The following is a 19,975-nucleotide window of genomic DNA, read 5'->3' on the forward strand; positions in this document are numbered from 1 at the left end:
AAATTGGGTTACATTTAAGCCGTGTTAGGTTATTAGTGTTTTTTTTTGTTTTTGTACCCGTATCGGGTTACCATTTTTTTTAATACCTATATTGTGTTACTTTCAATGCAAATTGTGTTATCACAGTTTTTTTTTAACCTATATTGGTTGATCTCATTAGGCTACCATTTTTATATTGGGTTACTTTTAACCCAAATTGGGTCATTAGATAGATTTTTTTATTTTTTTAACAATATTGGATTACTGTTAACCAATATTGGGTAATTATCTCATTCGGTTCCTATTTTTATATTGGGTTACTTTTAACCCAAATTGGGTCATTAGATAGATTTTTATTTTATTTATTTTTTTAACAATATTGGGTACTGTTAACCAATATTGGGTAATTATCTCATTAGGTTCCTATTTTTAATACCCATATTGGGTTACTTTTAACCCCATTGGGTTAATTGTAGCCAATATTGGTTTATCTTTTTTTTTTTCTCATCCATATTGGGTTATTATATCATTGGGTTATTTTTTAACACCCTTATTGGGTTACTTTCAACACAAATTATTATTTTTTAAACCCATACTGGGTTATCTCATTGAGTTTCTATTTTAATACCCATATTGGGTTCATTTTAGACCATATGAGGTTATTAGCAGTTTTAATTAACATGCATTGTTTTGTTGTAATAAACTGACTTTTTGTTGTTGTGGTTTTCCACAGAACCAATTGAAGAAACTGCAGGGCCACTTTACCAAGCTTAAACCTTTCAGTGAGTGTACTTTTTACGTCACGTGATCATATGAAATATGATGTAACCCAGGGCTGGGCAGCAAACCATGAAATGCCGACGAGTCCGTTAACATTTGCCGTTTTGTCATCAGAAGCCTCGTCTGTCTCTGGAAACAAACCCATGTGATGTACAGAAGCAAGCGGCGACACAGGCCCGACCCGACCCAGGGACCCTCTGGACCGACCACCATTTCCTCTGATTGACTGAGTGACCACAGGCCTTCCCCTGACAGCAAATACTTTTTTTTTTTTTTTTTTAAACTTTATTTAATTGTACAAACAGCGACAACACGCAAGGGTGCCTTTGAACGACCCCCCCCCCCCGGTAGAATGAACACTTGGTGGGCCTGCAAGTGGGCTGTTACGTTACGTAATACCATGAATGTAAGTATGAGGAGGTCAAAAGGTCGGGCGGACGGGCGGGACACAACACAGCGAGTGTGCTGTTTGAATGTAGCTAACGTTTAGGTGAAGTGAAGCCTTCTTCTTCTCTCTAGACAATCGTGCACTGTTACTGCGGCTCCTGCCGACCCAATCGAATCACACACACACACACACACACACACACACACACCCCCCCACACACACACACACACACACACACACACACACACACACACACACAGCTACGCTCACTCCAAACGCAGAACGAATCGAATCGATTCCAATCCTGTTTTATCTAGCTAGCGCGGGAAGGAGACAAGCTATGCAATACTTCTTGTGGAAATACTGACAACTTTTGTTTTTTTCTTTCTTCCAAAGGATTATTTGGGCCACATGACTGCAAAGGTAGAAACTTTGATTTTTTTTTAAACACAGAATAAAGTGCCATTTTAATCAGGCATGTCCTCCTAACTACCAGGAAAAAATAATATTGTCCACTCATGTGTATTTTGACATTCCACAATCTTTGTGAAGTAACTGGAATACTGCAAAAGAAATTAAAAAAATAAATAAATACATATTTTTAAGCTATGATGTGTCCACTACAGAGGACATTTTTTAAAACTTAAATGCAAGGCTCAAATACAGTTAAAATAATTCAAACAATACTTTAATGTGTTCTTAAGAGTCTTATAGAAAACATGCTAACAACATTTAAAGCCTAAATTAGTTCAATAAAAAGTGTTATACATTTACTTTTCCTCTTCCCTAAAAAGTGCTTGCACTGAGGGAAGCCATTTTCTTTTATGATGCAAACAAAGGTAGCAAAGCCCCACCCCTACACATTTGGTATCATTGGAAAGCTCTGAATGTCCTCTAAAGAGCACAAAAAGGAGTTAATTCAATTGTATGCACTGGGTGGGAGATATTCAGGCTTAAAAAGGTCCACTACAGAGGACAAATTTGAATTGCTGGTAGTTAGGAGGATATAAAAAGTCTACACATCCCAGTTTGAGTGCCATTTTTTCCCCACAATTAACAAAGTGGGACCAATAATAACAATTTCAAAACTTTTCTCAGTGTGACCTGTACAACTTAAATTGTAGATGTTCTAGTAGGCTTTTTTTTTTTTTTTTTTTAAAGTTTCTTTTCGCTCTCGTTTACAATATGGCCCCAATACTCCTTTGTTGTTAGTCTTTAAAGTACTTTTTTTTTTTTCTCTCTCCTGTTTTTGCCACTAAAAGAGGCACAAACTCCCAATGCAGAACACTATTAATTATATAAAAAGTCTACACACCCATGTGCAAATGTCAGGTACCGTGACTATATAAATTATACATGAGACCAAGTCAAATCATTTTCAAACTTTATCTTTATAAATGTGAGTGATAATCAGTATGGTTCAATTGATAAAGTTCAGTTGTTTGAGTAGGCTGTTCCTGCTACTTTGCGTGTAGACTTTTTATATCCACTGTAATCTTTTAAAAGGTGCTGTTTTCTTTCCATTGTGGCCTTAATACTCCTTGTCACTTAAAAAAAAAAAAACTTTTTACCCACTACATTTCTAAACAATGTACAGAATTCCCACACAGAAGACTATTACGAAAGATGATGAATATATTTGAGTGAGTGTATGGTTAATAACATTAGAAGTAATGCTATTTTGTGAGTTACAAGCACATTTGTAAAAGGGACTTACAGTGAAGATTTTTCTATTTGTCAAAACTTCAACCAGGCCAGCTCGTGATTTTAACTAACGTCTTTCAAAGGTTTTTTTTTTTTTTTCTGTCTCTCTCTCTCTCTATAAATGTATATAAATGTTGTGTACATGCACTGGCTTCTTCTGACCTAATGCAGTCCTCTTATTGCTTTGAGTACCAAAATGTATTTTCACAATAAAAATGTTAACTTTGCGGTTGCAGTGAGTTTGAATACAAACGAGAAACCCACACGCGTTCATTTGCAAGTCTTTTTAATCGCTACTTTGCTTTCATTCTAAATGAGCTTCTAACAAAGAAGTAGAAATCTACAGTTCAGTGACAAAATACTTATTTTATAAATATGAGGTGTTTTTTTTCCCATTGTATTACACAACTAGTCTAGCACTTCCAGTTCTCCTACAGAAGAAAGAAACTGTACAATAATACAGTGGATATTGGAGTCTACGAGTTACAATGTTGAGTGAGGAGGAAAGTGTGGAAGTGCAACAAATGACAAGAATGAGAACATAAAAAAAACACAACTAAATATTAGTCTTAATGTGCATTGGCTGCTTTGCATGTAGCCTACGATGGCAAATAAGGTTACAGTACAATTCAGTAATATTACAAACTTTTAAATAATAGCAAAGTGGCATAAATAGTAATGTAACGCATCTTCTGTTTGGTACAAAGGCAAAATATGTGGGATCACTGGAGAGAAAAAAAAATGTTGGGAGAATTATGAGAAAGTTGGAGTATTGAGGAAAAGTTTTGATCTTACAAATAAAAAATAATAATAATGGAAAAAAAACCAGCAGAATAAAGTTGGAATTCTTCATGGAAAAAAAGAAACAAGACGTTAATTTATGAGGGGAGAAAAAGGAGGAAATATTACTTGAAAGAATTTACGTTAAGAGTTACGTTAAAATAATAGTTATTTTATTTTAAATTTTAAAGGGGTTATCAAGCCGTCATTTTACGAGGGGAGAGGAAACACAACGGAAAAATAGTTGCAAAAAAGATGGAGATAAAAAAATTATTTAGAGAAAAAAAAATGCAAAATAATACATTCTTTTCCCCTCCAGTGTGACCCGCCACTTCCTTGATAGTTTAGCACAGAAAGCTATTGCTTGAATATGAAACAAAAAGGAGGAGTAATCATTTATTTCCTTGTCTGAGTGTGCAAATACAATCAATGCTGCAAACAAGTCACCCTAAAACAAAAGTGGTCAGGCTTGTCGGGTTAACAGTGTCCTCTCTACAACGAGGCTGGCAGTCGGCGCCTCGGACGAGGTAGTTCAAACGTGTGTGTGTGAGCGAGTGGTGGAAATGAGGCAAAGAAATGCGTGGACGAGGCACAAGAGAAGAAAAAAAAAAAAGAAAAAGACACTTGAGCACAAGAGCAAATGATGAGTTCGTCCTCAGTGAGTGTAAACTTGCGGGCTGCAAGTAACTTTCAATTAGAATTGAAGGCATTATTAAAATATTTCTCAAACTGATGACTAAATGAGATGAAAACTGAATCATGTCCATTTACTTTTTCTCTCAGGGATTGGCGGGTTTAAAATCGGAAGTCAGATTTTTGCGAAAGAGGTTTTCGCCTAGCCCTACTACATTCTTTCTTTTATGTGCCTCACTACTAATTATTTGTGTACAACCATAACAAACCAATCTTGAAAATTAACCCCGACAAAAAAATATTACATATATATTGTTCGCGATCCGCTTCATGTTGTCAGCTAAGCCATTGTGTGCTGGCTACAATGTAATACGGTCAAGTTGAAGAGTCAGCAAATTATTTTGAACTTGTGACAATTTCCTGCAAAAAAGGTCCTTAAATGTTACTTACACAAAACTTTTTTTTTTTCAACATAAAAAAAAATCTCTAGTCATACAAGAACATATGTAGCTTTTAGCATTATGATGTCACTTAACATGAACTTGAATGAGAATTATTTTATCAGTAAGTAGAACAGCTATTTATTAGATTTAAGCTTAACATAAACTAGACGAGGTATTTGACGCGTTTCTTTTTTTTTTTTTAACAAGAGGTTTGTGACGTGAGCAGTCCTTCAGAACTCACAAACAGACACCAAACTAAAAAAAAAACAAAAAACATTTCAGGCTGAACCTAACATACTCGAAATCCTTTACTGGCGAACCTAATTTGACTCGTATCTAAAGCTTCTGAACAGGGACCCAAAAGTTTAGACTAGGTCAAATTCTGTTCACCTGTAAATGTTGGGAAACCAACATTCCAAACATTTTTTGAGAGTAGGGTATAAATTTGATGTTTCCTGACCCAGGCACTGGACGGCTGCAGGGAAAGCGAGCTGCCTTTTACGGATCGCTTTGGTTGTTTGTCCCGTGAGGAAAGGCGAAGAAACGCGCGAGGCTTGCGGACGACATTCACAATAAGGTACGAGGAGTCGGATGTACGAGCGGCGAGCGGACTTCAAAGAAAAGAGCCCATGTCCAATCCCATGAAGTTGTTGGCATCCAAGCTAAAAGCGGAGGCGTCGTCGTAAGCGTGGCGGTTCTGGTGCAACCTCTCGTGGTGCCTCAGGTTGGACTTGCTGGAGAAGCTCTTGGCGCACAGCGCGCAGGCGAAGGGCTTCTCTTTGCTGTGGATTCGCCGGTGACATATGAGCTGCGTGGACACGCGGAAGGCTTTGCCGCACTCCAGGCACTGGTAGCGCTTGGGCTCCGTGTGGATGCGGCGGTGGTTCTTCAGGGCCATCAGGTTGGAGAACTCTTTGTGGCAAGTGCCGCAGGAGAAGGAGCCCGTCTTGTGGCTGTTCTTGTGGTTGAGGAGCGAGCCGGCGTGGCGGTAGGCGCGGCCGCAGTGCTCGCACACGTGGCTCTTCTCCGCCGGGTCGCTTTCCGGGAGATGGGACAAAGGTTTGGTCCAGCTAAGGTCGTTGGTCTCGGGTTCATCCAAGCCGCTAAGGCCCTTTAAACGGTCCTTGGTGTGCACCTCCATGTGGCTCTGCAGGTGTGCAACAAGACAGAAGGTCTTACCGCATTCGGGGCAGCACTGGCGCCTCATCTGGGAGTGGATTTGGAGGGTGAGGGGGTCCGGAAAGGTTTGCAGACAAAGGCCGCAGTGGTGGAGGTTTTCCGAGTGAGTCTTCTTGTGGTTGAGGAGGGAGCCGGCGTGGCGGTAGGAGCGCCCGCAAAGGTCGCACCTACAGGAGCAACAGGTCGGGATCACCGATACATCATGCCCAAATTCCTTTCCAGGAGTGGGCAACATGTACAGTAAAGTACTTCCAGGAGGCAGAAGCTCAAACAGCATCACTAGTAAACAAAATCCTTCTATGGTCTGTCATTTGACCAGAGTAGAGCAATTAGCCGCCTCCTCGACAGAATGCTGAGCGATGCACTCTTTCCACACCAAAATGGATAGAGGTGACACTTGCTAGCAAGCTAAACATTTTGTCTTGCTAAATTGCCCAATGACAATCCAAGCAAGTATTTTATACGGTACCTTGCGCAAATCTGATGATGGAGGCTTGGTTCCCAGTCATGTTTCTTCCGAAGTGACTACGACACCACCAGTCTTGCAATCTTCTTAATTTCCGTCTCAACAACAATAAGTTCTTCTGGTCTCAAGTCAATTGAACAAAAAAAATAAAGATTTGGGGGTTTATCTTGCAGCACAACCCCATACACGCAAGTTTTGGTCATTGTTTAAGGTGAGCTCAGTGGTAGCTAAACACTTTTCTGCCACCTGGAGGTACTTAATGTTGAGAAACCTTCTGTAGGTCTATCCCAGGGGTCACCAACATGGTAGCTCCCAAAGGCTACACAATTTATCTGTTTCCTAACTCCTACACAGTAAATTCCGTAGAGTAAATTTGACTCTATTTAGCGTGGAACCAAAAAGACTCAGTTTTAGAGTAGGCTAATATTTGGAAGAGAGTAAAAAAAAAAAAAAAGGATTGAAAACAAAAGTCACACAAGGGTTGAGGAACGAACTCACGACCTTCAGCTCGCTATATTTGCACTTTGTTTGCATTTCAGTTGGGAAAAAGGTGGCTTAAATATTGTGTGCAATAAAAATGCTATTATTCCGAAGCACCAATCATAAATCTATTTTTCAGTAAATACCAATATCATCAAAAACGTAGTCACCGCAAATTTCTTTGAAATATCGTGATATCATTTTTATCTATATCACCCACCCCAACCCTTCATGTTAGCAAAATAAATTTTAATTTCATTGACTACAATTAATTAAATTTTAGTCATATTTTAGTCATCTGATTGTATTTTAGTTTAATCCAATTTTAGTCCATGAAAATAGAGCAATTTTAGTTGACGAAATAAAGAGCAATTTTAGTCGACTAAATTGACATTTTAGTTGTTTTCCTTCAGCATACATTTAAACTTTTATCCAGAAAATTATAAACACACCTATGTGTAACTCTAATTTAACACATTCAACGGTGCCTTTATTAATTGCTTCAATGAAACATGTTGTACTACAATAATATGCCGTCTTATAACTTAGTTTTCACCTAAATTAACAAAAAAAAAAAAAAAAGTGTATAATTGTTTGAGATTAATTCTTACGGCTGCACAATGAATGCAAACACGTTAAAATGCAGTGAACAATGAACAGTTTCTGCGTGGTTCTTTCTCCCACCCGCGTTTCTCCTTCTGATTGGATTGTGTGAATTTTAATCACTCTGTTGTTTTCATTTTAGTCATTGACAAAATTGTCAGTCAATTTTAGTTATCGTATTGTCTCAATGAATGGCTTCTATTTTAGTTTTTGTTTTGCCTTTGTCTGAAAACAATTTTCGTCGACGAAATTATCACTGCATGTACATCAGACTCAGCACTGTAAAAGTTGTCAACAAACACGAGTAGTTGTTGACTCACGTGAAGCACTTGTCCTGGCTCCCTCCGCTCTGCACCGCGACCTCTCCCTGACCTCTCCGGCAGCGGTGCCTCTTGAGTCCCGACCTTCCCTGGAAGCTCTTCCCGCACGCCGAGCAGCTGAAGCGTCCGCCCGCGCGGCTGTGGACCTTGTGATGGTTGTGCAGGATGCTGGCGAGGCGGAAGGCCTTGCCGCACGTCAGGCACACGAACTTCTTCTTCTGCGTGTGGATGCGCGCGTGGTTGCGCAGCGCCATGGGGTTGCTGAAGGTCTTGGCGCAGACGGCGCAGGAGAAGTGTCCCGTCTTGTGCGTGTTCTTGTGGTTGAGGAGGCTGCCGGCGTGCCGGTAGCTGCGGTGGCAAACGTCACACGAGAACACCCGCTCCTCTTTGTCGCTCGCCGCGCTCCCGGCGGCGCAGGCGTGGGCCGCCAGTTGCTCGCCAGAAGGAAACGTCTGCTTGCACCGTTTGCACTTTGAAGCTCGGGATCTTAAGCCTCGCCTGCCGCCCTTGCGGGAGTCTGCGCAGACGTGAGCCGACAGCTGCCGCTTTCCTCGGAAGCCTTTCCCGCACTTTTGGCAAGAATGCTTTCGGTTAGCAACGTGTGTGCGCAAGTGGTTCTTCATGGCCAGCTGATTGGAGCAAGCTTTGCTGCAAAGAGAACAGTAATACTGGCCTGTTTTGTGGGACTTTTTGTGGTTGACCAGACTGCCGGCGTGGCGGTACGTGCGGCCACACTGCTCGCAGGCGAAGGGTCGCCTGTCGCCCGAGTGCTCCGATTTGACCACCGTCTCTCGTCCCGGCGCTTCTCCGGCGTCCTCACCTTCAGACTTGTTCATCTGCATGAGGGCTTGGACCTGGTTGTTCAGCTCTTGGATCTTGGCTCGGTTCTCCTTGTGCCTCCTAAGGTGGATCAAAAGCTGCTTCTGGATTTTGAAGGCTTTACCGCACTCGTGGCAGGTATGCCTGGAGGGGAGAGATGAGGAATGAAGTCATTTAATAGGGCTGGGTATCGATTCAGATTTCCAAAATCGATTCGATTCAGTTAATAATTTCATGCAGTCCCAATTTTAATTTTATATGGAAGACATTCTCAGAAGTACCAATGCGGCAAATAATAGAAAATTCTTGCACTTAATTGGTGCGTTAGTATGGGAAAAAAAAAAAAAAAAAAAGACCATTTAGATTTAAAATTGAATTCAATGCAGTTACATTAATCATGCATGTTTTATTGAACATGACCTGATCATAACAAATATAAATTGAAATTGATTACAACCACTGTAAGACATTATGTAAATAAAGTGGCTCCTCTTGGGGTACTCTGAATAGAAGGGCACATTTAAACGAGTTTTTAATGGAGTATGAGTATGTGCTGCCTCAGGCATATTACCGTGGTTTCTTTTTTTTTGTAAAATAAAGTTTCCCGTGACATGAGAAGGCACATTAATTTATGGGGGGGGGGGGTAAATTTGGGATTATGTGATAAATGTTGTTCACTCGACATCTATTACAGTCTGGTTATCTTGATAAGGTTTTTTGTTTTTATTTGTCAGGGTTTACCCAGTGACGCAATCGACAAACGACCACCAGGCTTAGCAAGTTTTCTGGGGGAAACCCTGACGACAGACCCCCAACTTTCTTCTAAATAACAAAAAAAAAAGAAAAAAAAATGATGAACACTACAATGCCATATATGAGAGTTTGTCGGAGCTCGTACTTTACCTCTTAACGTCAAAGTGGGACCTGTGGTGGTTTTTAAGAGCCAACAGGTTGTAAAAGCGTTTCTGGCACACGCTGCACTTGAACACTCCCGTTTTGTGGGACTTCTTGTGGTTGAGGAGGGAGCCGGAGTGTCTGTACGAGCGGCCGCACTGATCGCATCTGTGCTGACGGTCCTCGAAGCGCTCCCTGACGTTGCTGTGGTCCTCATGGTGCGAGTTCTTCGTTTTTTGTTCCGCTTCCTCACTGATTGCTTCTTCTTCGCCTTCTTTCTTCTCTGCTACGCAGTTGTGACTTTCCAGATGATGGCAGCTTGTGCAGAAAATTCCACAGCGACCACAGATGAGACTTTGCGTCTCCTCCTTGCGTCCTGGTCCTTCACTCTTTCCCGCGGCCTCTTCGTCTTGGTGCTTGACGTGCACGAGCTGATGGGCGATCAAGTCCTGCCGGCTGGCGAAGCTTTCTCCACAGGTACTGCAGATCATCATCTCCCCTGGCTCGTCGTCTTTGGCCTCCTCCTGAGAGGACATGGACGAGGGTCCGGAACTGGCAGCGGCGGACTGGGACTGCGTGTGTCCCCGGAGATGGCTCCTGAGGGCCCGCATGCTGCTGTAGCTGTTTCCACAAATGGAGCACTGATAAAGATCGCCGTCGTCGTCTCCGGCGTTGCCGTTCAGCTGGTCGCTGCTCATATTTTTTTGGAAGCTCCGCTCAAAGAAACTCTGCTGACTGGCACCATTCAATCCGTGTAACTGTGCGACATCGCCCGCGAAGTTCCCGCCGGCGTTGAGGTCCCCGCTCGGCCGCTGCTGTCGAAGCAGGGGGCACGCGTGCGCCATGATCCCGGCGATGTCCGCAAAAGTGTCCCCGCAGTCGGCGCACATGTGCCTCTGCATCGAGTGCTCGGAGTGAGTTAGCCACGACGCGCTCGTGTCTGGAGCAGAGTGGTACATGGCGCCATTCTCCTGATCCAAGTCCAGTGCAAGGTGAGCACCGTTGTCCTGTTCCGCTACCTGTTGTGAGGAGAAGAGCCCCTGCTGGTTGACTGGAGAAAAGCGCTCCGAGGTGAGCCAGTCGCCGTCTGCGTTGGGGTTGAATGAAGTTTTGTGACCTTTATGTGAGCGGAGGTGACTCTTGAGCGCAGCCAGGTGGGGATACTTCTTCCAGCAGATGGAACACTGGTAAACCCCCAGCTGATGTGAGCGTTTGTGGTTGATGAGGCTTCCGGCGTGGCGGTAGCTCTTGCTGCAGATCTGGCACCTAAATGGACGCTCATCGGAATCAGTGACGGAAGAGTCGACCATCTTGGATGCATTCAGATTGAGAATGTTGGAATCCATGAGCGGAGGTTCTCCCGGAGAGCAGTTGGAAGATGGTGTTTGATTATTGGAGCAGTTTGAATACATGTGACCATTGGTGCTAATAGTTCCATGTGGCTGAGGAAAACTTTGATGATTATCGACTGATGGCAAAGAAGGAACCTGATTTACATGAGCTGAATAAAAGTTGGATTTAGGCGAGTTAACGTTGTTGCATGTCATACTGTGGCTCGCTGCCGTGTTGTCTTGCAGGCCAAACGACGCAGATGAAGAGTTATGCATCTGGATGTGCTCCTGGAACTCCTCATCACTTGGGAACAAAACCTGACACAAATGGCAGAAGTTGACAGGACTGTCAGGACTCTTCGGGGGAAACTGTTCCTGCGTGGAGCCGGAGAAGCCAGACGCTAAGCTACTTCCTCCACTTCGGACCTTGTGCGACCTTTGGTGGCTGTAGAGCGCCGCCATGTTGTTGAAGAGTTTGAAACAGACAGTGCACTCAAACATTCCCAGCTGATGAGTCATCTTGTGGTTGTTCAAGCTTCGGAGGTGAATGTACGTCTTGTCACACAGGTCACATTTGAACGGTCGGCCGGTGGCGTCATCAGACGTGTCACACTGCGGATGATAAACCTCCAACTTGTCGCTTTCCATTTGAATCCCAAGAGTCGATTGGTTGCTCCAATGATTATTTGCGATTTCCTGCGGGTCTTCATACTCCGCTTCCTGATTCTTTGTTTGCGAGGGACGGTGAACCCGCTCGTGGGTGGCAAGTTGCGTTGCCAGGCGGAAAGCCTTGCCGCATTGCGAACAGGTGTACTTTTTGCGCGCCGTGTGACTCCGCATGTGGCTTTTCAAAGCCAACGCGTTGGAGTTCTCTTTGCCGCACACGTGGCACTCAAATAACCCCACGTCGTGAGCCTTTTTGTGATTGGCGAGACTACCCGCGTGTCTGTAGCCACGTCCGCATTCGCCACATTTGAATTTGCGCTCCTCTTCCTCTTGCTCCAGGTGACCGCCCATGTGCTCGACTAGCGTGGCCATGTTAGGACACGTCAGCCCGCACTGTTTGCACGGGAAACCCGCAGTATGTGTGGAGTCATGCGCAGAAATGACGAAGACCGAAATAAGCGCACCGGGTATAAAGTGTATGTAGGAGGGTAATACATTAGATGTTTTTCTTGTCCATACACAACAGAGAACAGTTGTTTAGCACCAAAGGGGGTCCAGAGAGGTCGTGGAGTAGAGGATGAATCCAGCCTATAGGACATCAGGGAGACAAAACATATTTGAACTCTTCAGATGTAATGACTTATCAGCTATGACAAAACACAGTCACTGTGTATTTCAAAACAAATGAATAAAATATCAAAACATCACACAAAACTATGTTCGAAACGGGGATAGAGGAAGCAGAGGAAGATGTTATATTATTCCATCCCACTATCCCCAATAAATGCGAATGATATCTTAAAAGTTTCATCATTCACTTAATTCTAAACATTTTTAGAATGTGAACGACCTATATCACCAAGTACTTCTGGGTCATCTTGCAATTTATGGTAAGTACAACGCAATACATCTCATAATGCAATGCACCGGGACAGAAAAAGCAACACTCAAGGATAGACAAGTGTTTTGCTTATATTGTGAAACACACCTAAATGAAATCAATTTACTTGTTCGGTATTTATTATGGAAGGTAATAAGACGGTCCATTTACGTTATTCCACATCAGTGACCTAAAAAGGCAGTTGTGTTCCTAAACTATTTTATTTGACGAACTAATATAGTTAACTATATTGAGAAAAAAAAAACACTAATTTCCCACTCCCTAATCAACATAAGGGGATTTTAGTTAACGTTTGCGTGAACCATGGCGTTAGTGATTAGAGAATAAGTGACACTTGGCACTAGAAGGCTAATTAGATTAGCTGTGCCAATAAATGTCGCTAAAATATTACAAAAAACGGTCCAGGTAAATATAAACTTGCCGAAGATTGTGGAAATCAGCATTAGTTAAGTGCAGTTGAATGTGTTAGGATAGTTAGTTCCAACGTTAGCGGCGCGACATGCTAGCAGCATCTCTAGCTAGTAAAACAAACATTGAAGAAAAAAAAATGACAGGAAGCGCGACGTCAACAATTGCGGCAAAACAAATACAGTACCTCCAGTATCGACTCCACGCACATTCCAGGGGATATAGGCCTCCTTATTAGATAATTAATCAGCTTATGTTGATATGAATATTTATCCTAAGACACTCTCTTATTCTTCTTCCATCCCCAGTTCCACAATGCTCTTGTTGCTAGGGAACAGGAAATGTGCAGCTGCCTAATACTTCCCCACGGAGAGGCACATTAAAATAAAATAAAATAAAATAAAATAAAATAAAATAAAATAAAATAAAATAAAATAAAATAAAATAAAATAAAATAAAATAAAATAAAATAAAATAAAATAAAATAAAACTCAGCGTTAACACGACCGTTCTTGGCTCTCACGTAGGCTCAATTGAATTCTTTACATTTTACTGTTATTTTATCCCCCCCCCCCCCCCCCCCACCACCACCACCTTTATTAATTAATTAAAAAGTCAACAAACATCCAAATCAAACTGAGCACACAATTTTCTAACCTTGCTCTCGCAAGATGAATTCTCGCAGTATTTGTGAGTTCATAAACTGTGTATTTAAAACAACACATTTAATTTTTAAATCATAAATCAGGAAAGAGTGACAGGAAAAGTTTCATTCTCCTGTTTATTTTAAAAGAGATTTGGTGAAAATAAGTGCTTTTCATGACAAAAAATTACAATCTCTGTACAGATTTATTTCCCAAAATAATGAGGAAAAATATTAGCAGACAAACTATTTTCTTTATTGGGCCACACAAAATTATTTAGCGGGTTTGATCTGCCCCCCAAGCCTTGAGTTCGACACCAGTGATTTACGCTTATTCCATCATTTAAAAATAATTTTGATGCTTTTTTCATAATATTTGCAAATAGTAGTAGCCAGGGTACTTCGAGGTAGCACAAGGTGAGTGACTACTAATAACCTGAAATGGACCGTTAACAAAAACTTGTGTTTGGAGTTGTATGACCAGACACACTCGAATGTTGTTTCCCCCCCCCCCCCCCATTTCCTTCCAAAACATTACCTAAATTAATCCAACAGCACCTGCGAATGATGCGGCTAAAGTGAATGTCATAAAAAGTAGGGCTGAGTATTGATTCAGATTTCCAGGATCGATTCGATTCGATTCACAAGGGCCCGATTTGATTCAATTCACGATTCACAACGATTTTAGATTAATTTGAAGACCTATTTTTCACCTATTTTAGACAGTCAAAAGTACCAGTGCTGCAAATAGTAGAAACCTCTTGCTGTAATTTAATACATTAGTAAAAATATGAATAATTTACATTAAGAATTGAATCCATTACAGTTACATTAATACTGTTTTTTTTTTTTTTTTATTTAACATGGCCTTATAAAAACAATAAATAATAATTATTTAAATCAATTACAACCACAGTACAGGCTATGTAAAAAAAAGTGACAAAAAACACTGACACTCACGACATTCACATTGTTGTTTTTGTGCAAATGTTCCAGTGGTGGTTGAGGGGAGGGTGTGTGTGTGGTTGTGTGTGTGTTGGGGGGCGGGGTCGATATATCGATACATGGTTTTATGTATCGATATTGGGATATGAAAAGGTGTATCGCACCCACATATTGAACCCAGCCCTAATAAAAAGTGTATTGCACGTGACAAAAAAAACAAAACAAAAAAAAACGTGGTATTTGGGCTCCCTCTAGTGGTATGCAAAAGAATCACTCAAATATTAAAACCATTTCAAACTACATATGTTCAACTTTCAGTACAGTGCATTTGTTATGTATTGATCTTTGAAGTACAAAACATTTACATTTAATCTCTAAGAACTGCTTGTTTTTGTACATTTATTTAGGTTGAATTTTTATTTATGCAACATATTTTGAACGAATGGTTGTTTTATTGTTTATATTTTAGCAGTGTCATTGTTTAAACTGTGCAGAATGTCAGCACTATAATATAGGAAGCCATTTCTCCAAACATTTTGAACGCCACAAATTGAAATATACAAAAATTTATAAAATTCCGTATTTGACATGTAAACACAAGTTTCTTCACTCGTGGCAGGCTGTAAACTATCGTCATCATGGTCCTAGCGCCGGCCACAACATCATCCAGTCAAAACGGACCGCCGCTTATGACAGTCGTATGGGGAGTCTTTTTTTCTTTCTTCCAAGCACTATCAACCCACCATTAATGCCCTGCTCCAGGTGAGGCTGTCACTCGATTTTTTGAGTGTGATTTTTAAAAACAAAACTGAAAGAAGCTGACGTTAGTCAACGATGCAGCCGCTGTCGAGAGAAATGGGTGCAGGCGGTCCTAAAGCCAGCCATTTTGAGCGGAATTTAAATTAGCAAGCGAGCTAACAAGGGCGCGACCCGCACGTTGTGTCAAGAATTGTTTACACGATTGCATTCACTCTTCGATATTGACAGTTGTTACCAGCGCATGTCGTGGTGTTCAACGAAAAATAAACATTTGTGGCTTTACCTCGCCGACTTCCTCTGACATGAGGTTAGCTTATTGTCCCTAAGGTCCTAATGCCAGCCATTTTGTATCATATTTTTTTTTTTTGTTTGTTTTTTAGTATTTCCACGTGAGATGATGGAGATGTTGCAGCATCGTCATCGGCTTTTGTTGTACTGAACGTACTTTGAAGCATTTTAGCATCTTGTGAATGCTGCTAATTATGTGGCAATGACTTGTATTGTATAATTCAGTGATTCACAACCAGTGTGTCATACCGATAATGTATTAGAGATATATTGACAGGACAGGAAAAATAATTGAAAGCTGTAGATCAGTGATTCTCCAACTTTTCACATCAAGTCCCACCTGAAAAAAATACTCGAGAGCTCTCCTCCAAGTCCTACCATCATGACCAACGTCAAAATATAGTTACCCCCAAAAAACGAGACATGTATTTTTAATATTTTTGCAAGCAATTTATTATTATTATTATTATTATTATTATTATTATTATTGGACCATTATTCATAGTTTAAATGATGATCCAGTTTCACTTTATTGGTCCAAAATTATTATTTATGTACTACAAATATGTCGTCGTTCAGCTATTTAAACCAGCGATGTAGAACAATTACATTCCACACTTACCTGTGTATAATAATAAGAAGAAAAAGAATAAGAAAAATAGCTGTACTCAAATAGAAGTAGATGTACTTCAAAAAACGTTGGTAAAACTTGTACTGATTCAAATCCCGTAACTAAAAATTACACACTCTGAAATGCAAAACTGAATTTTTACTATCAATTGTATACAATATTTGTTTTGATAACTTGACACAATGGGGGAAAAATGATCTGTGCATAAAATTGTCTCTTAATAACTAAAGTAAATTTATGAGCAGAATATAAACATTTCTGTCCTCAAATGTAGCGTGAACGTAAAGTTGTAATAAAATAACATGCCAAGTACAGATAGCAACACCTTAAATATGTACTGTGCTCAGCATAAATGAGTAAACCCCAACATGTTTGTGAGAACACCTTTAGTTTCCTGTCAGAATTACGATTTTCTATACAATCATAATGTGCTACTACAAAATACTCCCACAAATGTGGGCCATTCTTTGGAAACAAGATTTGTTAATTAATAGCCACAAATAACGTTGTTTTTTAAATTAAATTTATTAAAATACATTTTGCACAAATAAGTAGACCCCAAGAATAAGACTTGTTAAATTACAGGCCTCGCGGACATGTTGCTATCCATAACAGTCATCGAGATAATATTAAATACTAGAAGTAGTTATTTTTGCTGTGTGATGAATTAGTTTTTGCATTAGATAATTTAATTAGTTATTATTTTGTAATCTATGAATTCTATTACGTTACTTTCATGTTGTGAGTTAAGCGCATATTCTACAGAAAACATTTTGGAAGTTGTTCTTATGTTCATTGAGATATTAAATAATATCTTGAGCACCGTACTTGATAATCAGTACAAGAAATTCAGACAAGATAATCCTGATTTCATTGTATACTATATCCTTTTTCTGATCTTGGTTCTAATCTGAAATATGTGCCTTGGCTCCATAAAGGTTGGGAAACCCTGGTCTAAATCATCTTCAGACAGAAAGATGGCTTCCCCGCAGGCTGGTAGCCCGCCTCCTACGGAGCAATACACGCCTCCCGTGCAAGATGAGGACAGCCAACAAGAAGAGGAGGCGGCGCCTGTGAAAAAACGTGGCCGAGGCCGTCCCCCGAAATCCAAACTGTCCGTCAAGTGCTCGTCCTGCGCCGAGTCCTTCAGGAGCGAGTCGGCGCTGCGCGACCACAAGCTGTCGACGCACGCTAAGGACCGTCCGCAGCATCAGCACGCTTGTCCTCGGTGCCAAAAGATCTTCCCCAGCAAGGCCCTTCTCTCCAAACACGAAAGCACGCACTCAGCCCGGCGGCTTTTCCAGTGCGCCGAGTGCCCCAAAGCGTACAAGACGCCCACCGAGCTGCGCAACCACGGTCGCTCGCACACGGGCGAGAAACCGTTCGTGTGCGCCGAGTGCGGCAAGGCCTTCATGCAGGCCATCTGCCTGCGGATCCACATGACGCAGCACAACGGCGAGCGGCCCTACGCCTGCCGCCAGTGCGCCAAAAGCTACCCCACCTTGTCCAAACTCAAGGTGCACACGCGCTCCCACACGGGAGAGAAGCCGTACTACTGCGGCGAGTGCGGCAAGAGCTTCGCCGACCCCTCCGTGTTCCGCAAGCACCGGCGCAACCACCAGGGCCACCGGCCGTACGCCTGCGACCAGTGCGGCAAAACCTACACGGAGCTGAAGGACCTGAAGAACCACGAGCGCTCGCACACGGGAGAGAAGCCCTTTCTGTGCTCCGACTGCGGCAAGGCCTTCTCCCGCTCGTCCTCGCTGGTCTGCCACCAGCGCATCCACTCGCAGAAGAAGCCGTATCAGTGCGAGCAGTGCGGTAAAGGCTTCACGCAGCTGTCCTCCTACCAGTCTCACCTCCGCACGCACTCCGGCGAGAAGCCCTTCCTGTGCCCGCAGTGCGGCAAAATGTTCTCGGACCCGTCCAGTTTCCGGCGGCACCAGCGAGCCCACCAGGGTTTCAAGCCCTACCCGTGCGATAAATGCGCCAAAAGGTTCCGGCAGCCGGCCGATCTTGCCGTGCACGAGCGGGTCCACTCCGGGGAGCGACCTTACAAGTGTCAGAGCTGCGACAAGGCCTTTGTGGCGTCCTGGGACTTGCGGCGCCATTTGCTGGTCCACACGGGCCAGCGGCCCTTCTCGTGCAGCGAGTGCGACAAATCGTTCGCCGAGCGCTCCAGCCTCAACAAGCACCGCCGCGTGCACTCGGGGGAGCGGCCGTACAAGTGCAGCGAGTGCTCCAAGTCCTTCGTGGTGATGTCCAGCCTGCGCAAGCACGAGAGGACGCACTCGGCGGAGCAGCAGAGGCGACCGGGGGAGGAGATGACGGAAGCTGCCGGATTCCGGCCGGCGACTCTGCCGCAGTTCTCCTGCGGCCACTGCGACGCAACCTTCGGCAGCTGGGATGAAGTCCAAGCGCACGAGAGCCTACATGCCCCGGCTGGCAAGACGCCGGGCGGCGCGCACGCCTGCCCCACCTGCCAGGCGGAGTTCGCCGAGCCGGCGGAGCTGCAGGAGCACGAGAAGCAGCACCCCAAGCCGAGGCCTCACGTGTGCGCCAGCTGCGGCAAAGGTTTCCTCAACCGGGCCGGACTGCGCAAGCACCAGAAGATCCACTCCAGCAGTAAACCGCACAGCTGCTCCAAGTGCGGGAAAGCCTTCCTGTTTCCCGCCTACCTTCGCAAGCACTTACGGACGCACGTGGTCGCCGCGCAGTCCGACTTGAACGTCATCTACACCGACCCCCTGCCCTCGCCGCCGCCAACGCGTGAACCGCCGCCGCCGCCGCCTGGCACCGCAGAGGCCGGCGGTATCTCCTTGACCGTTCCCGTCACTGTGTCTGCCACCGCTTTTCACACACTGCCAGAGTACCTGATCAAAGAAGAAGAACTTTAAACGCATTCGCTGTCAGCCCAGTTCAAATGCAACTTTGACGTTTATATCCGTCAATGGCAGCGAATGAGTTAAATGTTCAACTCGCGTTACTATTTTGGGGACCGAGTCCGATGGTTGCAAAGGAACATTTATGGTGAATTTCTGGAAATTAAGCTGGAAAATTTTGGGAGGGAAAAATCCCAAAATGTCAACTTTCAATGGGAATTAACTGGGAAATGAGGGTAACTTAATTGAAATATTATTTTTGTTTTATCATAACTCGACTACCTTGCAAAAATAGATAACTCTCCTTGTCCACATGCAAGGACATCACTGTACCATAATTGCACAAATTTTTGGGAAATGGAGGCTTGGATGTGAAGTGCACAATCTCACCAGAAATTAGTAGGTTTTCTCGCAAAAAAAGTGATGCACAGAAAAGGAATTTTAATATCAGAAATGACCAAAAATTGTAGTAAAATGAAAGTTTTTCTAGCAGGTCTGCTATTGCTTGTAAAGTTGAGATGTTGTGCTCACATTTGTACAAGTTATCCAGCTGCATAGTGCTGAACTTTTTTTGTTTGATGGCCTTGATACATTTTTGTGCAAGCATTTTTCTCCTTCTGTGAACATTTCAAGGTTGCAGACATTCCGCGTGTCCGTCACTGTAAAATTCCTTTTCAAAGGTCAAATGCTCCACAATATATTTTCTTTCCATTAACAGCTTGTCCTAAGAAGGTTTGCATTGTTTTGTATTCATGACTCATGACGAACGAACCGTTTTACTGTATATTGACATCGAGCATCACCTCCAGAAAACACAACTTGCCTTGTGTATCATTCCAAGAGGAATAAAAAAAAATGTATTTCACACACTTGAGTAGTCATGTTATCATTTGAGAGTGTATTGAGTCAGTAGATTAGATGAATAGATGATGAGCAGTAGGGATGTCACGATAAGGGCAATATCGCAATATCGTGATATTAAAACTGCCACAATATCGTCATCATGTTCACAATATTTAAAGGGAACACATCTGTTCAAAAAGTCAGGTTGAT

The 19,975-nt window shown here is 42.7% G+C and overlaps 3 protein-coding genes across 3 annotated transcripts in view; 2 read left to right on the forward strand and 1 right to left on the reverse strand.

The window, feature by feature from the left end:
• The window catches only part of LOC144005627 (tumor necrosis factor receptor superfamily member 12A), a 102,569-nt gene extending 99,491 nt beyond the window's left edge, over window positions 1–3,078 (forward strand). The window contains exons 4-5 of the mRNA XM_077503979.1: window positions 713–761; window positions 874–3,078. Of these exons, the coding sequence (XP_077360105.1) occupies window positions 713–753 (41 nt within the window). The 3' untranslated portion in view covers window positions 754–761; window positions 874–3,078. The remainder of the gene's footprint in view (window positions 1–712; window positions 762–873) is intronic.
• A 42-nt stretch (window positions 3,079–3,120) lies between these two features.
• On the reverse strand, window positions 3,121–13,227 carry znf646 (zinc finger protein 646). The gene is made up of 4 exons (XM_077503976.1): window positions 12,962–13,227; window positions 9,478–12,053; window positions 7,756–8,718; window positions 3,121–6,053 (listed from the first exon to the last, which is right to left on the reverse strand). The coding sequence occupies exons 2-4, from the start codon at window positions 11,835–11,837 to the stop codon at window positions 5,321–5,323; spliced, it is 4,056 nt and encodes a 1,351-aa protein (XP_077360102.1). The 5' UTR covers window positions 11,838–12,053; window positions 12,962–13,227; the 3' UTR covers window positions 3,121–5,320.
• A 1,741-nt stretch (window positions 13,228–14,968) lies between these two features.
• Window positions 14,969–19,790, forward strand: znf668 (zinc finger protein 668). Its single transcript, XM_077503978.1, has 2 exons — window positions 14,969–15,124; window positions 16,979–19,790. Exon 2 carries the CDS (start codon window positions 17,018–17,020, stop codon window positions 18,935–18,937), a length of 1,920 nt encoding a protein of 639 aa, XP_077360104.1. The 5' UTR covers window positions 14,969–15,124; window positions 16,979–17,017; the 3' UTR covers window positions 18,938–19,790.
• Window positions 19,791–19,975: the final 185 nt, after the last annotated feature.

The sequence above is a fragment of the Festucalex cinctus genome, chromosome 17 (assembly GCF_051991245.1).
Source record: "Festucalex cinctus isolate MCC-2025b chromosome 17, RoL_Fcin_1.0, whole genome shotgun sequence".
Classification (NCBI taxonomy): domain Eukaryota; kingdom Metazoa; phylum Chordata; class Actinopteri; order Syngnathiformes; family Syngnathidae; genus Festucalex; species Festucalex cinctus.